Below are 20,344 nucleotides of genomic sequence, written 5' to 3' on the forward strand. Positions count from 1 at the left end.
TATAATTTAGTTCATGGTGTCACGTGTGTTATAAAGCTCAGTTAATATTGTTAGATTTTGGCTGCAGTTCTACTTCTTTATGGAAAGAGGCTACAGAGAGACAGCACATGGAACTCCAGTGCCACTGGATACATTACTGTTGTTCTAGGATTACAATGACATGTTGGGCCAGTTGCAGTAAACAAAACCCCCTTTATGCTTACTCCTCCTTGCCCCCAATGTTTAGACTACCTGCATAGGGAGCAAGATAAAATTGGCGGTTACATATTTCAACAGGGTGTTCTGGAAACTAGAAAGCCTTGGTTTGTTGTGGTTAGACATAGCGGGTTATAGCTCACCCAGCACAGCATCCATTTGCTTAGTGTGGAGGGCAGCTGAAAGAAAAACAAAACATAATCACTTATATTTTTAAATAAGAAATTGTATTGAGAGAATGAACTAATTTAATTCTTCATCATTCTGGGTACTTTTTGTAGAAGAATAATATTTGTTATTCAGCTTAATCCTACTCATCCATCTCCAGCCACACTACTCTCTATTTAGTCTATCTTAACCTCTAACCTATCATAATCTTTCATAAATGAAATCCTGATTAGAATGAGGTCATTGAATTGTCATTGTTGAGCTGTTAAGCTTGGAATTGTTAACCTGTGACTATAAGAGTTATTTAGTACTGTATAAACTTTCATGCCTATATTTTTGTATTGTGGATTTTGAGAACTTGAATGCAGCAGCAAGATAAATTATCTTCTGCTATACTGTAAATTGCTTGATTGTGTCAATACTGAAGTAGTTTCCCCTGTCTGATGCCCTATAGTGCCTGTGTCTGCCTTATATTAACTTGGTTGGCAACAGTACCTCATGGTTTCAAGTTGTAAATATTGTGTTGCAGGGTGGAAAGACCCACAAGCATCGGAAGGACCGTGTTCAGGATCTAATAGACATAGGCTATGGTTATGATGAAACTGATCCTTTCATTGATAATTCCGAGGCTGTGAGTAAAATTTATTTGTTACACTTGTATGCTGCCCTCTTTCAATCATTCCAATCAGTGTTCAGGGGTTTGCCTATGTTCACCATTCCAGGCACTAGCAGTTTGCAAACATCTTTTACTTTAGAGATGAAATTACATCAAATGCCTTCATGGTATTTTAATTTACTTTGCGGAAAGGGGGATTAGTTCATATATCAGTTCTCACATAGGTTGCATTTAGCAGTCTAGCTTTAGCCTATACCACAACAATTTACAACATCAGTGACTAAGAGCAAGGCCTTTATGCTGGGGTTCTGGCCTTTGGAACTAGGCCCAGAAAAAGCAGTTGGCCAGGTCAGGTGATGGCCAAGGGCCCCTCATTGGTCTGACACAGCAACACCACCATTCACTGCCCTCCCAGCTGCACCCCCCAAGTGCTTTATAGCAGTACCACTTTTGAATAAGTGCTAAATTTGGTTCCCATCTGTGGTGGCCACCCATCATTTAAAATTACCCAGAATGTAATGCCCTGGTCCATGGATATATGAAATTTATTGAGTTCATAGATCTATAGTCTGGGTAATAATAATAATAATAATAATAATAATAATAATAATAATAATAATTTATTATTTATACCCCGCCCATCTGGCCGGGTTCCCCCAGTCACTCTGGGCAGCTTCCAACAAAATATTAAAATACAGAAATCCATCAAACATTAAAAGCTTCCCTAAACAGGGTAGCACTATAGATCTATGAAAGCGATAGATTTAAGGCTGGGACATTGCATTTTCATTAATTTAAGATAGTGCGATGTCACTATGGATAAGAGCCAAATTTGGCTCCTGTTCAAAAGCACTGCCTCCCATCCATGGTTGAAGCATATATTGGGATCAGGGGAGGATAGTGAGTGGTGCCATTGCTGCTCGTGGCAGAAAAAGTATCTGCTGTCACAAGCTGTTCTGAATTCTGCCCTCATTGGGGTGGTGTTGGAGTGGCATATTTGGCACTGTGCTGAGCGTCCTCAAAGTATGACTCTGGTCCTATTCGGAACAATCTGCCAATAGATGTCAGGAAGTGTTCTTTGTCTGCTTTTTGTAAGCAAACCTTTTTATTTCAGCTTGTATTCAGCTGCCTTTATTTGGGAAGCTATGGCTAAGGTTTGGTTACATTTTTTGTTGTAATGTTTATTGTTTAATCTGTAGTTGATATAAAAATGATTAAAATAATCAAATTTATCCTTGAGAACCATTGTGTGTTAAAAAAGCAGCATATAATGTTTAAAAATAAAATTATCTCCTGTCAAACACAGAAAGCTAAAATGCAAATGGTTTACACTATACAGTATTTTATTTGGAAGAAAACCCTATTGTGTTCAATGGGGCTTGCTGCCTAGGAAGTGTGTTTAGTATTGCAAACTTAGTATGATGTTTCTAGAATATGATGTGAGCTAATTCTTGTTAAATGTCAACATTTACCTGTTAAGCATGGAATTACAGTGAGATGGGAAATTTTTATGGTTTACAATATGTGCCAGAAACAATTGTGCCACTAATGTTGTTGGGCGCTTGCCAATGTGCCCCTGGTAAATGATAGAAATTAGGATGGCATTTGATATTAGCTAGAGGCACTTGATGAGGGATCTTGAGATTTTCTGTTTTCCAGCTGGCTTTATAAAACATTGATAATAGATTAATATCAATTTCCAGGTGCTGGTTTTGACCTTTAAAGCCCTTTACGGCCTAGGACCCTCATACTTACAGGACCGTCTCTCCCGGTATGCCCCATGGAGGACTTTAAGGTCCGTAAACAGTAACATCTTAGAGGTCCCGGGCTCGAAGGAAATCAGATTAGCCTCAACTAGAACCAGGGCCTTCTCAACATTGGCTCCGACCTGGTGGAACGCTCTGTCTCCTGAGACCAGGGCCCTGCGGCACCTGATTTCTTTCCGCAGGGCCTGTAAGACAGAGTTGTTCCACCTGGCTTTTGGCCTGGAGACAACCTGATCCCCTCCCCCATTTTCCTTTTCCCTCCAGATGATGATGCATTTTAATTTTAACTTTAATTTTAATGTTTATTTAATTTTGTTCTTATGTTGTAATTCAATTAGCTGTTTTATATACGGTGTTAGCTGCCCTGAGCCCAGCCTTGGCTGGGAAGGGCAGAGTATAAATAAAATTTATCATTATTATTATTAATTATTATTATTTACCCTAATAGCTTTACATTATGTCATGGCTCTGCTATGTTACAGCCAATGTATGTAATGGTTTGAGATTATTCTATTTTTGTATGTGGATATAATGTTGTCAGCACTGCAGTATCTCAGCATTGTCTTCATCCAAATATCATTCTTTTTTAATATACTTTGTGTGTTGTACGGTCCTGGCAGTTATTTTCTCCACACTAGTATGGTGGTATTACGGTATTTGGTTAGTTTAATATCCTGTTCATTGTATTGCAGTATAGCAAATGCATTATTTCCATATTAACATAATGGTAGTGATCTCTTGACCTAAACCTTCCATTTCCTTCCCAGTATGATGAATTGGTACCTGCATCCTTAACTACTAAATATGGAGGGTTTTACATAAACACTGGGACTCTGCAGTTTCGGCAAGCATCTGATTCTGAAGAGGAAGGCTTAACAGAAAGCAAAAAAAATAGACCATCTAAAGTGAGTAAATAATTTCTTCCAAGAAAATTTTAGATATGTCAGAGGTTTGCTGTGAAGATTCTAAAGCACCTTGTTTATTACATTGAAGTCTTTCAGTTTTCACATCAAAGTAAACGTACTATTTAATACAAATACCACAATATTTATGTTCATTTAGCTGACTGTCTCTATGCGCCCTTGCTTTTGAAGATGCTAAGAAGATGCTTGAAGCTGACTTTTCTGAGTCAGATCATTAATCCATCTAGCTCAAAACTGTCTACTCTTAGTAAGAAGAGTGTTTCACAATTGCTTCCTGAAGTCCTACCATCCAGAAATGCTAGGGATTGAGCCTGAGATCTTCTGCATTTGATTTTAATGGTTATGAAAAGAAGATCAAAATCAGCACCTTGAATTGTGCCTAGAAAAGAATAATGGGTTGGTGCAGATGCTGCAGTGCTGCTGTAATGCAGTCTCTGTAACCCACCCATGCTTAACTTCGACTGCAGTCCTATATACACAGTTCCACTAAAACTCTGTATTACTTACTTTTCTGTAGACATATATAGGATTACCCTGGAGCTTTGCAATCCTTGGAGGGGTCAGGAAAGCAATGGTGTGGTGGATCCTTCACTGTATCTGCAGTCTTGTCAGCTCATGACAACTAAGGCAGGCAGTTGTGAGGGGTTGTAGGCTCATGGAGTACAGAGGCCCAGAGAGGGTTTCTCTCTGAGAAATGGGCCTGTTTAAAATGCAACAGATCCATAAACAACCCAGCCCCATTAACACCCTGTTTCAGGGTCCTCTGCTGGCTGCTGCTGGCAGCAACACTGTAGGTGGTAGTTCCTCCGCTGCCCAAGCTTTTGCGGGTGCTTTTGGGGCCTCTGGCAGCAGTACCACATCTTTCTTTGCTAGTGGAAGAATGTAATCCTAGCCCCTTCCAGAAATGCTGGTCATGGGCATGGCATTATGCTCTACATATGACAAGTGATTGCTTGTAATGTGAAGAATAATGATGGAAGGGCAAATTGGAGGTAGCTGTCATCATCTTACCGTACTTGTAAGGTTCCAGAAGCATTTGACTATTGGAAAGATTACATGGATCTTGTTCTGATCCCATAATGAAACACTTACAATCTTAATTCCATAATAGAATGCTATTTCAGGATTGAAGTAATTGTGTGCTGTTCTTCTTTCCCCCCTGCATTTAGGTAGTTAAACTGAAAGATGGTGAGGACCATGGCATGAAGAAGCGCAAACGGAAAGAGGAAGAGGCAGAGAAGGAGAAAAAACCTCGGAAGATGAAAGTTTCTCGGCCGATGGGGTGCATATTACACTAATTTCTACGAGAGTGTATCCTGTTTTAATTGATTTATTTATTATTATTTATTGAATTTATATACCACCCTGTACCCGCAGGTCTCAGGGCAGTTCACGGAATAAAATCAGAATATAAAACCACAAAATGTAGGAACGTTTATATATAATAAAGCAGGGTTAACACGTTTCCTTATTGAATTTCACAGCAGCAAGCAGATTGCTGACTCGTTTGAGTCCTTCTTGCCTTCTTGGTTGTTAATCCGTTTTGTCCCTCTTGAAAGAATAAATACACATGAATCTGAATGATATAAACTAGTTTACTGTCAGATTCATTGAGTACATACTTAGGTTTCAATAGATATAAGCTATATATAAAACATTAGTGAGTCCTAAAAAGACTCCATCAGAGCATTTACTTCTTAACACTTCTATAAGCAGCAGCCTAACCGACCAACGGACCAAACTAACTGACACATAGTTGGTCCTCTCTTAGAATGTTGGATTTGACTGACATATCCCCCACAAAATACATAATCAAAATAAAAACAACAGCAACCCAACACACACACATTTTAAAAGGGCATAGGATGTCAATCAAATCAACCAAAATCCTGGTTAAAAAGGAACTATTTTGCCTGGCACCTAAAGGTGTATAATGAAGGCGTCAGGCAAACTTCCCTAGGGAGAGCATTCCACAGATGGGGAGCCACTGCAGAGAAGGCCTGTTCTCTTGTTGCCACCCTCCGGCCCTCTCAAGGAGGAAGCACCAAGAGAAAATGTTAAATTACTCCTGTTAGTGTTTACTGTGAGCTGCTGTTCATTTAAATAAATCAAAATCAAGTTGTGACATAGTCATGAACAGGACAAAGGGTGGGATTTTGTGGTGTTTCCACCCCCCTTTGGTTTCCTGCGCAAACCTAGCAGTAGGATGGCTAGAACTTCTTGTTGGCATCTGTCTGTCTTGAGGGACAGTGGAGTGCTCCTCCAGGGGTGAAGTCTAACCACTGCATTAGCAACACTGAAGTGACCTTCCCAGGGTGCAAGCCTGGGCAATGTGTATGGAGGTCTTGGGCTGCCTAGATTACAAGACTCCGCTCCTGGCTGTGCTGATGTGGTCCAAATGAAGTCAGAGCAATACATTTGGCAGCAGCTTGGCTGCAGGAATTGCCAGAAGGCATACAAGGCGCCTTCCCACCATCTTAGGGACTCCACTCTAGCTTTGTGTAGGGTTTATTCTTTAGCCTTTTCTTCTGCTGAAGATATCCTATAAGGCAGTGGTGGCTTAAGACCAGAGTTTTGCTTCTCCTAGATGAGCTTCCTTCCAGTGTTCAAAATTCCCATTGATCTAGGAGCATTTTGGGACAGGGAATTTCATTAGCGCGAGCAGTTTCTGAGCTCTGGGTGCAGTCCTGTGTCTAAGATTTCAGATTAAAACTGCAGAGTGGAAGGAAAGGAGGACCTTTTTCTGCCTCCCTACTTCTTGCTACTCTCTGAATACTGGAGAAGAGACCCTCTTAAGAACATTAGGGGGGTGGGCAGGGGAAGAACTAGACCATGTGAAAAATGAACATAATATTTTAGCTGCAGTTCATTCATTTTCAGCCTTGTATTTTTGTTATAAAAAAGCGTGCCTGAACATTCAGTAGTTGTGCCCATAACCTAGGTTTAAGGTGCCATTTAGCTCCTAGCTTTCCTATCTCAGTTTCTAACACTGCTTCCTTCCCATGTTGGCGATCCCCATCTGCCCCTCACTTCCATCTGCACAGTCTGCAGAAATCGCCTTTTTACTGTTGGACCCACTATTGGCCTCATCCGCTCAATCCGCCAGAGCCTGTCTTCACATGCAGGGAAATCCCTAGCTCACCAAGTGTTTGAGACCCATTGGCTACCCTCACCTAGTTTACTCAGCCACTTAAGCTGTTCTCAGGGTGTGGCCACTGTTGCATGCTGATAGCTTCTAGGAGCCATAGGTGAGAGCTGAGTGCAAGATCAAAGGTGACAAACTACCCCAGAAGGAGCACAATATGTTTGCCACCAGAGGTACTACCCATCCCCTAACACCCCACACACCCTGCTTCTAAAATAGTGCTTTCCCAAAGTTCATATAAATATGATACTGCTAAATCTTAATAGATCATAAGACACCAAAGGAAAAATTGCATAATTAAATTTCAACTTTCCACATTCAAGAGTTCTACAGTATTTTTTTCCTCTGGAGCACATTAGTCACAACTAATATGAGATCACAAAATGTCTAAACTCCTCATGTTAGAAAATTTACTAGTTTAGTGTATGTTATGTTACTCATACACAGCAGAATATAGAGATATTAACTAAAACTAGACTCTAAAAATTTACTAAATGGGAATTAAGTTGAGTGAACTTAATTCTTCATAACTGCTTATATACTGTGTGTGTGTGGTTTTGTTTTGCAGGGTAATGGCCTTAAATTCACACAAATCTGAAAAGAAAAAGAAAAAGCTGTACAAGGACTCTCTTTCGGTTGCTGCAATGCTCCGCAAGTTTCAGAAGGAGAAGGAAGCCTTTAAGAAGAAAGAAGTTAACTTGAACCCCACAGTGTCAGTGACCACCTCTACACCTAACAAAGTTCCTGTTGCTCCTGCCACTGGTGGAAATGATGTATCTGACTTGAACCTCATCATCACAGATCCAGTCCTTTCCATTTTTAGCAGCACAAGTGAGCGTGAGCTCCTACAGGAAGCCGAAATTGCCGTGGAGATGTTGGGAGACATTGACTTGGATAGGTTACTTGATGGCACTTCCAATGGTAGCCCAGTATCTGAGCCATCAGGGGAGAATGGAAATATCACTCAGCCCTCCCATACCTCTGAGGTCTTGACGCTGAAACAGGTGCCTGCCCTCCCAGAAGGTCTTCCAGCACACCTAGAGAAGCGAATTGAAGACCTTAGAACTGTAAGTGTGGTTTTCTTGGTGCTGAATTTTGCAGAGAGTTGTTACAACCCAAAATGCTTAACATTAAGGCTGGCAATATTTGTAGTATTAAGAGTAACATTAGAAACATTGGGTGGAATCTGGTGGTGTAGCTGAGCTAATGGGAAAGGGCCGTAGCTCGATGGTAGAACCTCTGCTTTGCAAAAGCTCACAGGTTCAATCCCCAGCATCTCAAGGTACTGCAGAGAGACCCCTTCCTGAAACCCTGAAGTCAGTGTTATCAGTACTGAGGTAGGGGCACCAATGGTTTCACTTGGTATAAGCTTGCTTCCTATGTTCCTAACGGTAAGGCTTTTGTCACTGAAATGGGGAAGGAAGCCATTTTCAGCTATTCCCCCTCCCCCTTGCACCTATTTTGTGTGGGGTTCCATTACCCTTTGGAGCAGATTTAGAGGGGGGGCTGTAGGGATGAGGGGGAATCACCTGAAGTTGTTCCCTCTCTGTTTTGCTGGTGGAAAGTTTCCATCAGCTGACTTACACCACTGGAAACAACTCAGTGTCACTGGGTGAGTGGTAGACTTATTCCCCTCTAGTTATATGTCATTAACAGTTTGTATTAAACTTGCAAATGCTGCAGTTTCTACTCTGATGCTATTTGTTGTTTCTTACAAGAGACTGTAAATGGCAGGTCACTTGATTTGTATACTTTTTTGATGCACAACACAACATGTAAAACTACAGTACATATAAACACAAGCAGAAGCACACACACATCAGCAATACATTATCCACACCATCTCCTTCTAATAAAAAACTATTCAAAATAATTTGATAATGCATACATAATGCATACATCCTTGAAAAAAGCCCTATCAAAATAGGCTTTTCATAATTCATTACTAACTGATCTAGGATATCGTTGCAACAGAAACGGCTGCAAAGGGAGCTGAGGCCAGGTTTTGCAGGATCAACTTCTCTGTCACATTGTTGGTGGTTACATCTTATGATTAGTCAGCAGAGGGTAACTGTGTGTGTGTGTATAGTGGATGTGGGTGGCACTGTGGTCTAAATTTAAACCACTGAGCCTCTTGAGCTTGCTGATCGGAAGGTTGGCAGTTTGAATCCATTTGACGGGGTGAGCTTCCGTTGCTGTGTCCCAGCTTCTGCCAACCTAGCAGTTTGAAAGCAAGCCAGTGCAAGTAGATAAATGGGTACCTCTGCAGAGGGAAGGTAAACGGTATTTCCGTGCATGCTCTGGCTTCCGTCACGGTGTTCCACTGTGCCAGAAGCAGTTTAGTAATGCTGGCCACATAACCTTGAAAGCTGTCTATGGACAAATGCCGGCTCCCTCGACCTGAAAAGCAAGATGAGCATAGCAACCCATAAGTAACCTTTGACTGGACTTAACTGTCCAGGGGTGATTTACCTTTACCTATATGTATATATATAATCATAAAACTCTGAAGATTTTTTACATTAATTGTACTCAAAGTACCTGTGTTTTTATTGCTGTTTCTAGGCTGCCAAGCTCTTTGATGAAGAAGGCAGAAAAAAATTCTTCACACAGGACATGAATAATATCTTGCTTGAGTAAGTGTTCCCTTGGTTTTGAGGAAAATTTTGTGCTTATGCAACATAATGGTTGTCCTGATTAATTTCTAGGCCATGAAGTAGACAGACTTGATTTATTCATTGTTTTTATTTTAAGGTGTTTATACCCTACCCTTTAGTCCAAGTGGCTCTCATGAGAGGCTTACAGAAATCAGTACTAAGATGGTCTCTGCTCCCAGGTTTGCAGTCTAAAACTACCAGGTATACAAGGAAAATGGAATGAGAGGGAAGAGGGGAAAGTTCTTAAAGTTGCGGTTCTTGTAACACAGTTATACAAGTTTGTCTATGCAGGTTCTGGCTGTCTAGAAGAATTATAGCTCCTTACCCATGTCAGTGGTGGTTCTGGCTGCCTTGCACTTGTTGCCCTTGATTAAGAGCAGTCGCTCCGAGGAAGCACTTTTATCTGCCTCCCTGCCCAACAGATCAGATCCAGGAGCAGAGCAGATGACAATGTCCAGGACAGGACAGCTTTAAGTTACCCATAGAAATTTAATTAGTATTATTCATTTGCTGAAGATCTTTTGTTTTACAAAGGGAAACTTTGTTGTAGTTTAGTCGTGTCCGACTCTTCGTGACCCCATGGACCAGAGCATGCCAGGCACTCCTGTCTTCCACTGCCTCCCGCAGTTTGGTCAAACTCAGACTCATGTTGGTGGCTTCGAGAACACTGTCCAACCATCTTGTCCTCTGTCGTCCCCATCTCCTTGTGCCCTCCATCTTTCCCAACAATCAGGGTCTTTTCCAAGGATTCTTCTCTTCTCATGATGTGGCCAAAGTATTGGAGCCTCAGCTTCAGGATCTGTCCTTCCAGTGAGCACTCAGGGCTGATTTCCTTAAGAATGGATAGGTTTGATCTTCTTGCAGTCCATGGGACTCTCAAGAGTCTCCTCCAGCACCATAATTCAAAAGCATCAATTCTTCGGCGATCAGCCTTCTTTATGGTCCAGCTTTCACTTCCATACATCACTAGTGGGAAACCCATAGCTTTAACTATACGGACCTTTGTCGGCAAGGTGATGTCTCTGTTTTTTAAGATGCTGTCTAGGTTTGTTATCGCTTTTCTCCCAAGAAGCAGGCGCCTTTTGATTTCGTGGCTGCTGTCACTATCTGCAGTGATCATGAAACCCAAGAAAGTAAAATCTCTCACTGCCTCCATTTCTTCCCCTTCTATTTGCCAGGAGGTGACGGGACCCGTGGCCATGATCTTAGTTTTTTGATGTTGAGCTTCAGAGCATATTTTGCGCTCTCCTCTTTCACCCTCATTAGAAGGTTCTTTAATTCCTCCTCACTTTCTGCCATCAAGGTTGTTGTGTCATCAGCATATCTGAGGTGGTTGATATTTCTTCCGGCAATCATAATTCCAGTTTGGGATTCATCTAGTCCAGCCTTTTGCATGACGAATTCTGCATATAAGTTAAATAAGCAGGGAGAGATAATACAGCCTTGCCGTACTCCTTTCCCAATTCTGAACCAATCAATTATTCCATATCCAGTTCTAACTGTAGCTTCTTGTCCCACATAGAGATTTCTCAGGAGACAGATGAGGTGATCAGGCACTCCCATTTCTTTAAGAACTTGCCATAGTTTGCTGTGGTCGACACAGTCAAATGCCTTTGCGTAGTCAATGAAGCAGAAGTAGATGTTTTTCTGGAACTACTGTTTTTCTGGGAAACTACTGTATGTTTAAATTCTTCTGAATTTGTATTGTACAAGTCTGGAAACTTACATAATCATAGTGTGGCAGCTGATACTTCTGAATTAATTTATGTAAGATTTTTATTTGATAGCTATATTTTTACATATGATGTAGCATTAATCACATGGTACTTAATGAAATAATAGCAGCAAAAAGAGATTGCTGCTCCCCAAGAATTTAGTCTAAAATTTTATCCCAGAGGGAAGGGAGGGACATTGAATGTGATGGGAGATATACTACATTATGTATGAAACAATGGGTATTAATTAAATGTTTCCTGTAGCTAGGGCAATTTAATGCAGAGCACACAGCTGTTTGTGTAATCCACATCTATACCTATTCTAAGGGCTATACATCTGTTCTGGCTACCCTGTCAGAACCTGAAAGATGAGTATAGCCAATCCTGTCTCATGATACAGTTATATTAATGCATGCAGGGGAAAACAATTATAGTATTGCAGTTCCTCTGTCTGTATAACAAATGCCCTTTTTATGAACAGTGAGTAGAAGCAGTGGTCAATTTTTTCTTGTTAATTGTGACTTTCTGTTTTATTTGTCAGTATTGAGTTGCAGTTACAGGAATTGAGTCCTACCATCCGCAATGGAGTATACTCTCACCTCGAGGCTTTTGTGCCATGCAGTAAGGACACACTGATAAAGCGTTTGAAGAAATTGCACCTCAATGTCCAGGTAAACCTGCAGCAGTTTTATATTTTAGCATGGACTGTAGAAGATGGACTAGACTGGGTTCTCTGTAGAATTAAGCCACTGATTTGGTATATATGTAATGTCAAATAGAGTTAATTTTAAATCGTGATTTAATTAGTAAGAGTACTCTGCTCCTGGCTGACTCCTGGCTGTGCTATGAAGCAAGACATTGTCTTGTCATTTGATGTGTGAACCTGGGCTCATAGTTTTCTCTCCAAATGAAGCACAAGCTCAAAGCCAAGAACAAACCTTGATTTACTCCTTGTGTTTTGTTTGGAGCGAAACCATGAACCTCATTTTTTGGTTCTTTATCATTTTTTATCATATTAAAAGATTAAACGCAAGCTCTTATTGCTAATATGATAGGCTAACTTTATTCTTGATGAAAGCAGAATTAAAGGCTTCCAGTAGCTTTCTCCCCCCAAATCCAAGTTGTTTCAGAAGCTGAAAAATGTTTGAGGTGGTTCAGGATGAAGGGGAACTGTGCAGTCTCTGAGAAGCAATACATAAATCAGTTGGCGAGACTGCTTCCATCACTAATGTTTCTGTTTTCTCAGGATGACCGTCTGAAGGAACCATTGCAAAAATTGAAATTGGCTGTCAGCTGTGTCATGCCTGAACAAATATACAAATATCAGGAAGACTGCCATGCACACAGTCAGGCCAAGAATGCCAAGTATGTACATGTACCCAGATATATCTCACTTGGTTTATGTGGAGGATTTATGGAGGAAAGTAGGGTTATGCAAATGCTAGCGCTTTATCTGGAGGGGTGTACTTGTGGCCTTCTGTATCTGTTTTGTGGTTGCTCTTTTGAATTATGCCATCTCGTAACAGGGCTAGTGCAAGATACCGGTACTACACCACCTAAGGCATGTGTCTGAGTCCTACTTACTCCATTTCCTCCTTTTCCTCCTTGTCAATTGCTTTGTTGCTGCTAATGCAGCAGCAACACTGGTTGTGTCACTGCCTCCAGGTCTCCCTCTCCTCTTTCTTGGTCTGAGGAAGGGCCAGGGCTCCTGCAGAGCAAGGTGTTCTAGAGATGGTGGCCTAGGAGATTGCTAGTGCTGCTGCAGCTTTGTTACTGCAGCTAGAAATTCTCTTTTATATGCAGTTTTCAAAATAACTTTTAATTCTTTTTTTAAAAGAGAATCGCTAGCCATGGCAGTAAAGCCACAAGGAGCACTAGCAATCTCCTGGGCCACATTCTTTACAATGGGAAAATGTATTGGTATGGAGTAGCCAAGGTAAGTACTTGCTTATTTATGTTATTTCTTATATTTATATATCACTTACTACCCAAACTGTTTACAAAAAAATAGCAGAATATAAAGCAAACAGCAAAACTATAAATACTGTATATCTCATCTAAACTACAACAGGTGCCCTTGGGAATCTGTTACATTCCCAATAACAGTGTAGGAATAATTTGCAATAATGTAATGAACTCGGAACTAGGATTATTGTGTTGCAGGGAGCATGATAGTCACACAACTGTATGTATAATTAGAGGTTGAAGTTCTATATGTTCTCTGTATAGTCCCACATATGGATTCCTCACCTGTGCAAAGCATAAACTTTGGGAACTTTCTAGAGCTGTTATAAGGGAGTTGGTGCATATATCCCCTGCTCTTAAAGGAGATTTTGTAGATCTACACGTTTTCAGATTCAGAACAAATAGTTTCCCACTCAGCTCTCTTCTGAGTTTGTAACAGCTAAGGAAAGTTTCTCCATGACAGAACCTATTGTCTCACTTTATGGTTGCTTATGCATTTTTCTTCCTGCATTTCTTGCATGCCTGTGGTACTCCTACGGAAAATACTTATTGCGATGGTCGTGAGCTTAGAAAGGCACTTTTGCCTGCATTCCCTGAAGTTCACTAAACAAGGATGCTGTACCCTAGTTAGGGTCTCCTTGTGAGAGGAAATGACCGCTAGCCACTATTTTAAACCAACCATTTCCATGGTTCTGCTACTACAAGCTAGTAAATAAACCCTTTCTGGCTGGTGTTGAGAGCCATTGCACTAGAGTGTTCATCAGGCTTGCTTTGCACAGGGAGAAGACCCATACATGGGACTGTACAGATGGCCATTCAAATATCTGTTAATGGCAAGCAACTTTTTCTGAAAAATAATGTTGCAGAAATAAGTCCAGAGGTACATTGTTGCCAGAAACATAATTGTTCTTTTGTTCTAGAATGCAAGCAGAAGATGAGCGAGACAAGAATGCTTCTGAGGAGGAAGAGGATGAGAAGCCAGGAAAAAGGGTTGCAGGTCCAAGAAAGAAATTCCGCTGGGATGAGACAGTGAGGTATGGTATCATGTTGCTTGTTTGTCCACTGCAATATCCTTTTTAGTCATTACATCGCAATTGTCACATCACAATCTAACTTGACCTACTGCACACCCTGACTGCTAGAAAAAGGAGTGCGAGCAATTCCTGTTTCTAACTCCTCCCCCCCCCCCATCCCAATAAATGCACAATTATACTTGTCGCAAATTTAAACTGATTTGTGGCTAGTATAATGCACGAGGGTATAACGTTTAGAAGGCTAATGAGATTAAAATTAATTCTCTTGTATGCTTTAATTATTTATTGAAAGGAATTATATGCTGCTGTTCACTTAATGTGACAAAGCAGCGTACAACATAATTTAATGTCCTAAAACTACATTAAAACAGACAAAATATTAAAGCACAGAATCAAAAGTAGGTAAAAATAAGTGGCTTGGCAATCAACAATTGAAAAAATTGCTTAGGTGAACAAGCATATTTTTAATGGCCAGTGGAAAACACATTACGGAAAGTAGTGAATCTCAAAAGGAAACTTTCCCAAAATACATGTCACTGCAGAGAATTCCCTTTTCTTGATAGATGCCAGATGAATCTGAGCAACTATGGCACCACCAGAAGGGGCTCTTCCAAATGTCTTGTGATCACCTGAGTCTCCAGTGCCAGTTCAAGAAGTACCCCAAACTATCCACCTGTTATTTCAGCGAGAATGCAGTTCCATCTAGAATAGACAAGGCACCCAATTCCTAGATCTGAGAACCATTTGCCTACAGGACCTCTGTTTTGTTGGGATTCAGCTTCATTTTATTGACCCTCATCATGCTTTCCATTGTGTTTAAGCACTTATTCGCACCTGCATCACTTCTCATTCAGATACATTAGGGAAATACAGTGGTACCTCACAAGACGAAATTAATTCGTTCCACGAGTCATTTCGTATTGCGAAAATTTCGTCTTGTGAAGCGCGGTTTCCCATAAGAATGCATTGAAATTTAATTAATGCGTTCCTATGGGCAAAAAAAAGCGCAAAAAAGGCGCCGACTCACCTGCCACGGCCGCACCGGAAGTTTTTAAGGCTCTAAGGAGGGGGAAGCAGGAGGAGGGCCAGGGAGAGGCTCCCTCCTTCCCCAGCAGCCAGACCCTCGCGCCCAACCAGACAGACAGCCCGTTCGCACGCAGGCAGGCAGGCAGGCAGGCAGGCAGGCAGGCTGTTTTGTTGGCCTCTCCTGTTCGCGTGCAGCTCTCCCATGCCCCAGCCAAGAAGGGGCTCCACTCCCTCGGGGTTCTGTTGCTGCTTGGCTGCCCGCGGCCGTTTCAGTGCGGCAGCGCCAATCGCCATGTCTGCGGAAGCCAGGCGATGGCGGAAGCGCGAGGCGGGTGGGCTCCCCGGAGGAGGCTCAGTCTCCTTGATGGGCCACCCCTGGACTTTCTCCTCCTCGCGGTGCCCCTGCCCTGCTTCGTCTTGCGAAGTTTTCTATGGCACAGCCATAGAAAACTTCGTCTTGCAAGTCTGCAAAAAAAATTGCAAAACGTTTTTGTCTTGCGATTTCTTCATTGCGCGAGACGTTCTTCTAGCGAGGTACCACTGTAGAGCCAAATAACAAAACCTTACTAGGTTACCCAAAATTCTTCCCAGGTGCTATGGAATGTATGGTGCACAAGGTACTTTACATACTGTGTACCAATGTAATGGTATATACACCTGCCCATTCTTCCCCTTACTAGTGCTTCCTATCTTTGGCTATGCCAGCAGTTCTAATTCCCAAACCTTTGGCTTTATTTGGATCACGTTTATTTGGATTATGTGAAACTCCTTTGAATTTTGGTTGCCTTGATTATTATTCTTGGCTATTCTACTGCCCAGTACAAATAGCTTATCAGGCATGTCAAACCTGCGGCCCTCCAGATGTTTTGGACTACAATTCCCATCTTCCCCAACCACTGGTCCTGCTAGCTAGGGATCATGGGAGTTGTAGGCCAAAACATCTGGAGGGCCGCAGGTTTGACATGCCTGGCTTAGATGTTTAGAGCATACAACTGACTCTCACAATTTAACATTGGCTTCTGTCTCAGTAATTGCAGGGAGGAAATAAGAAAGTGTGGGTGCAAAGCAGTCTCCTTTGTTCCTTAGCAAAATATGGACATTGCACCTTTTGTTTAATTTGCTGTACCCTCCCAATTGTGTCTAACTTCCCATTTGCTGGGGAAGCAACAATGCAGAAAGCATTTAGTCGGGACAACAGCCTCAGACACTGGTTGTCTGGTTTACTGCTGTGATGCAGTAGTCCTCTTTTGTTTACATTTTGGGGATGGGGAAGTGCCTGTTGTACCAATTTCTACCACAAAACCAGTTGTCACTTCCATTCCTCCCCCCCCCCCAATATCCCATGCCTTTGTGTTTTATGCATTCTCTCAGTTTGCTTAACAACATTTCTAAAATCTGATTTCATGGCAAGGTAATCCAAAAACAGTTTTGCTTAATATATTTACAGTATAATAAATATATTAAGTGTGGACAGTGTAGCATTTGGAACAACTGACTGCAGAGTTCTTGTATAACCTGGGTTGTTTGAATTGTGAGTTATGGAAACAAGGATATAGCTGTAACAAAAAGAAAGAAAACTAAACTTCTATAATGTAGAATAGGATGCACAGTGTAGCTTACCTAAAAGGTATAGCAGAAAAGGCGGGGGGGTAGTGGCGCTAGTAAATCCTGTTGGGGGGGGAGGTTTGCGAGGTTCTAGGATAGGTGTACACAGATTACTTTTGACATGCTAATGGTAAAGCAGTTGTGCTTGAGGCTGTCGGGTTTCTTTCAACAGGTCATTGCTCTGTAACCTTGTCAAGATAAAACTGGGATGTTATGAGCTAGAGCCAAATAAAAGCCAATCTGCAGAAGATTACCTCAAGGCCTTTATGGAGACTGAGGTGAAGCCACTTTGGCCGAAAGGCTGGATGCAAGCTAGGTATGGTACCTGATTAGATTTGAAGAATGACTTATTAAATGGAATTCAGAATTTAAGCATGTAAACTACAATATCAAGTTTTCTCATGCCCCACATCCTTAAGATCCTCAATATTTGAAATAATCACACCCTTAAAAGCTTAGCTTCAGCTACAAACAGTCAACCCCAAAGAAGAAGTCTTGAAATAGTTTAGGGCTTTTGAGTGTCAAAGGTAAAGAGAAGTTCAGTTATAGGCACCGTCCATTCTGCATGCCCTTTTCCTTACAAGGTACATAGATGAATGAATCAACAGAGTATACTTGGCTGATTTTAAATACTGTAATTCAGTATGGCTTGAATGAAGAAGCAGTTTTAGTTAGGCCTATCTCATTGAGCAAAAGTAGCATGGCAGTGTATCTAGGAATACCCAAAAACCTAAGTCGAACGCATGAAACAATTATTGAAAATATTTTACCTTACTTTTGCAAAATATATATATCCAAAGCAGCTAATAAAAAGATTATGTGGATTTTATTGCTGTTTGTCAACATTTTCCGAAATGTTACCAAAAGTTTTGTTTAGACGCAGTCACAGCTTTCCTTTAGCTCATCCAACACTTGATTACACCAAGCTACTGAAAAGTGGCAAGAGTGCAAGGCCTGAATAAGTTGAAAACATATGTCGAGAGAGTGAGTGAGTGTATATGAAGATAGTAGTGACACCTTATGTCAAATTTCCACACAGACTTCCTCTGGTATATGTTAAACAAAGTGCAGGGGAATGCTGCAGCGAAGTCTCATAGTGAAACTGAACAATCTCCCACCATCACTTCTTGGAACTAGCCTGATAGGAAAGGACAGAACCACCTAACCCCTTTTATTAATATCTACTACGTTCTGCAGTGTCACTGGGTGCATATCAATGTATAGTGTTTATGAGGCCGTTTCCTTGATGTCCAGATTTCAGCAGCCAATACTCATAGCTGCCAAGTCTCCCGTTTTTCATGGGAAACCCCCATATTTTAAACTGTTTCCCGCTGGCAGCCCAGATTGGGAAAAATCCCGTAAATCCCCTGGATTTCCTACCTGCCAGGGAGGCTCCATTTTGGGTCCTGGTGCCGCCCGATTTCTGGTGCCCAGACATGGGTAGCGCGGCACCGGAAGTCGCTTCTATGCATGTCCGGACATGCGTGCCTGGGCACCGAAAGTCGGGTAGAGCGGCACCAGAAGTTGCTTCTACGCATGTCCGGACATGCGTAGAAGCGACTTCTGGTGCCGGCGCCACCCAATTTCCGGTGCTTATACATGGGTAGCGCGGCACCGGAAGTCGCTTCTACGCATGACATGCGTAGAAGCGACTTCCGGTGCCGCGCCACTACTGATCCCACATTTTTCAGCAGGAGACTTGACAGCTATGCTAATACTGTAGAAAACGATTTTGATAAACAAGGTTCTGCTTAATCTTCTATACCTAACATTTTGAAGTTCTTGTCATGTTACAGATATTCTTTCCTATAACAAGTGGCAAAATGTTGCACTGAGGAGAAGCTGATTCAGTCTCCAGTTGGCAATAATCCATACTTACTGTTTGCCCACTGCCTTACTTCCTTATTTGTTTGTGCTTTGCTTGTTGGTGGCTTGTTGGGGTAGAAACCATGGAGAGAGGAAGGGGAGAAAGAAAGTGGACAAATCAGAGAGCAGGAGAGATTGGACAAACCAGTTTTTCCCTTCTCTCTTTTGCTGGTTGGGTGCAACCATGGAGGGAAGGAGCAGAGAGATCTGGCAAATCACAGATTAGAAATATTCCCATAGGAATAAATGGAAATTGTGGACTTGTTGTGTGAATGCTCACTTAACAAATTATTTCCAGGAAACATATGTGTGTTTGGTAAGCGGGGCCTACGTGCATACCATATAAATTATAGTGCCGTGTTTCTCAGAAAATAAGCCATACCCCGAAAATAAGCCATAGCGATAGGCAGTTTAACCTTGTAGGTTAAACTGTACCATACTTAATATAAAAAAAAGACATCCCCTGAAAATAAGCCACCGTGTTTTTTTTTTTTTTGAGGAAAAATAAATATAAGACGGTGTCTTATTTTTGGAGAAACACGGTAGTATGAATTACAGGTTCCACTAGAGCTATAGGTACTATAATACATGACACTGTTTGTTAAAAGTGACTGGTGCTTCTTTTCACCCACTTAAAATAGCAGTTTAGTACCGGTAGTAGTTCTACTCACAGTGGTAATATTAATTTGGCTTTTTTTTATAAAGATTTGGACCTGAATTAGGAGGTTAGATGTGGCTATTTTAACTGATCTGCATGGTGATCAGCCCAGATGCTGCTCTGCCTATCTATCAGAGTATTTGAAGCAAATCATTGGAGATTTTTGGTGGTTTCAGCAACTGCTCAACTTCTTTAAGAAACCTCTTTTAGTTCGCATCCAAGAACTATTCATAGAAGAGATAATGAATGGCTTACTGTTAGAGAACAAAAGTAAATAAGTGTGAGCTTGACAATAATCATACTAAAAACAGTTTTTAACACACACACACACCCCAAAAAAGTTGGAAGAAGTTATTTAAAAGTAGAAAATGATAAAGATGAAACCAGAAGTGGCCATTATCTATAACACAAATACATAATGGTAACCCAAATACACAATGGTAACCATTTCTGCCAGTTATTATAGTTGTAAAAAGACAATTGGTGGTAGTGTACAACTGAAAAGAAATTTGAAATATGATTTTGCTATACAGGCACATACATGCACTGACTTAAGAGAAGCAACATGTTTAAAGTGGTTTATTACCGCACTTGTTGTAGCTTCCCATGGGCATCTCTTTGGCCACTGTGAGAACAGGGTGCTGGACTACATGGGCCATGTTTTTAGATTAGAATGATCCCTGATTAACTGATGTGTTTATGCAGCTTTCTACCTTGCATTATCCCAGGATGCCTATCCCAGGATGTCCAACACAGATGTGTACACTGAAGTAAATTAATTCAGTCTTTCAAACCTCACCTTAAACTGATTCCAACTCTGCATGCTCTGACAGTCCAATGGGAGCACTAAATTTAGGATACTAGTTGTAGCTTTCAGTAAAGTCAGCTTGATATAAACAGCATTGTAACTACAAATAATTCATGAAGTCCATTAATTGCCTGCTGGTCAGATATGACCTTTAATAGTGGGTTGTCACAATGGCACAATTATTACAATGTATTAAT

The 20,344-nt window shown here is 41.3% G+C and overlaps 1 protein-coding gene across 1 annotated transcript in view; it reads left to right on the forward strand.

Moving 5' to 3' along the window:
* The window catches only part of UBN2 (ubinuclein 2), a 51,040-nt gene that overhangs the window by 10,201 nt on the left and 20,495 nt on the right, over positions 1 to 20,344 (forward strand). The window contains exons 3-11 of the mRNA XM_035126928.2: positions 893 to 994; positions 3,513 to 3,650; positions 4,838 to 4,950; positions 7,382 to 7,880; positions 9,379 to 9,449; positions 11,727 to 11,856; positions 12,432 to 12,550; positions 14,071 to 14,184; positions 16,988 to 17,131. Coding sequence (XP_034982819.2) covers positions 893 to 994; positions 3,513 to 3,650; positions 4,838 to 4,950; positions 7,382 to 7,880; positions 9,379 to 9,449; positions 11,727 to 11,856; positions 12,432 to 12,550; positions 14,071 to 14,184; positions 16,988 to 17,131 — 1,430 coding nt within the window. The remainder of the gene's footprint in view (positions 1 to 892; positions 995 to 3,512; positions 3,651 to 4,837; positions 4,951 to 7,381; positions 7,881 to 9,378; positions 9,450 to 11,726; positions 11,857 to 12,431; positions 12,551 to 14,070; positions 14,185 to 16,987; positions 17,132 to 20,344) is intronic.

The sequence above is a fragment of the Zootoca vivipara genome, chromosome 10 (genome assembly GCF_963506605.1).
Source record: "Zootoca vivipara chromosome 10, rZooViv1.1, whole genome shotgun sequence".
NCBI classification, from domain to species: domain Eukaryota; kingdom Metazoa; phylum Chordata; class Lepidosauria; order Squamata; family Lacertidae; genus Zootoca; species Zootoca vivipara.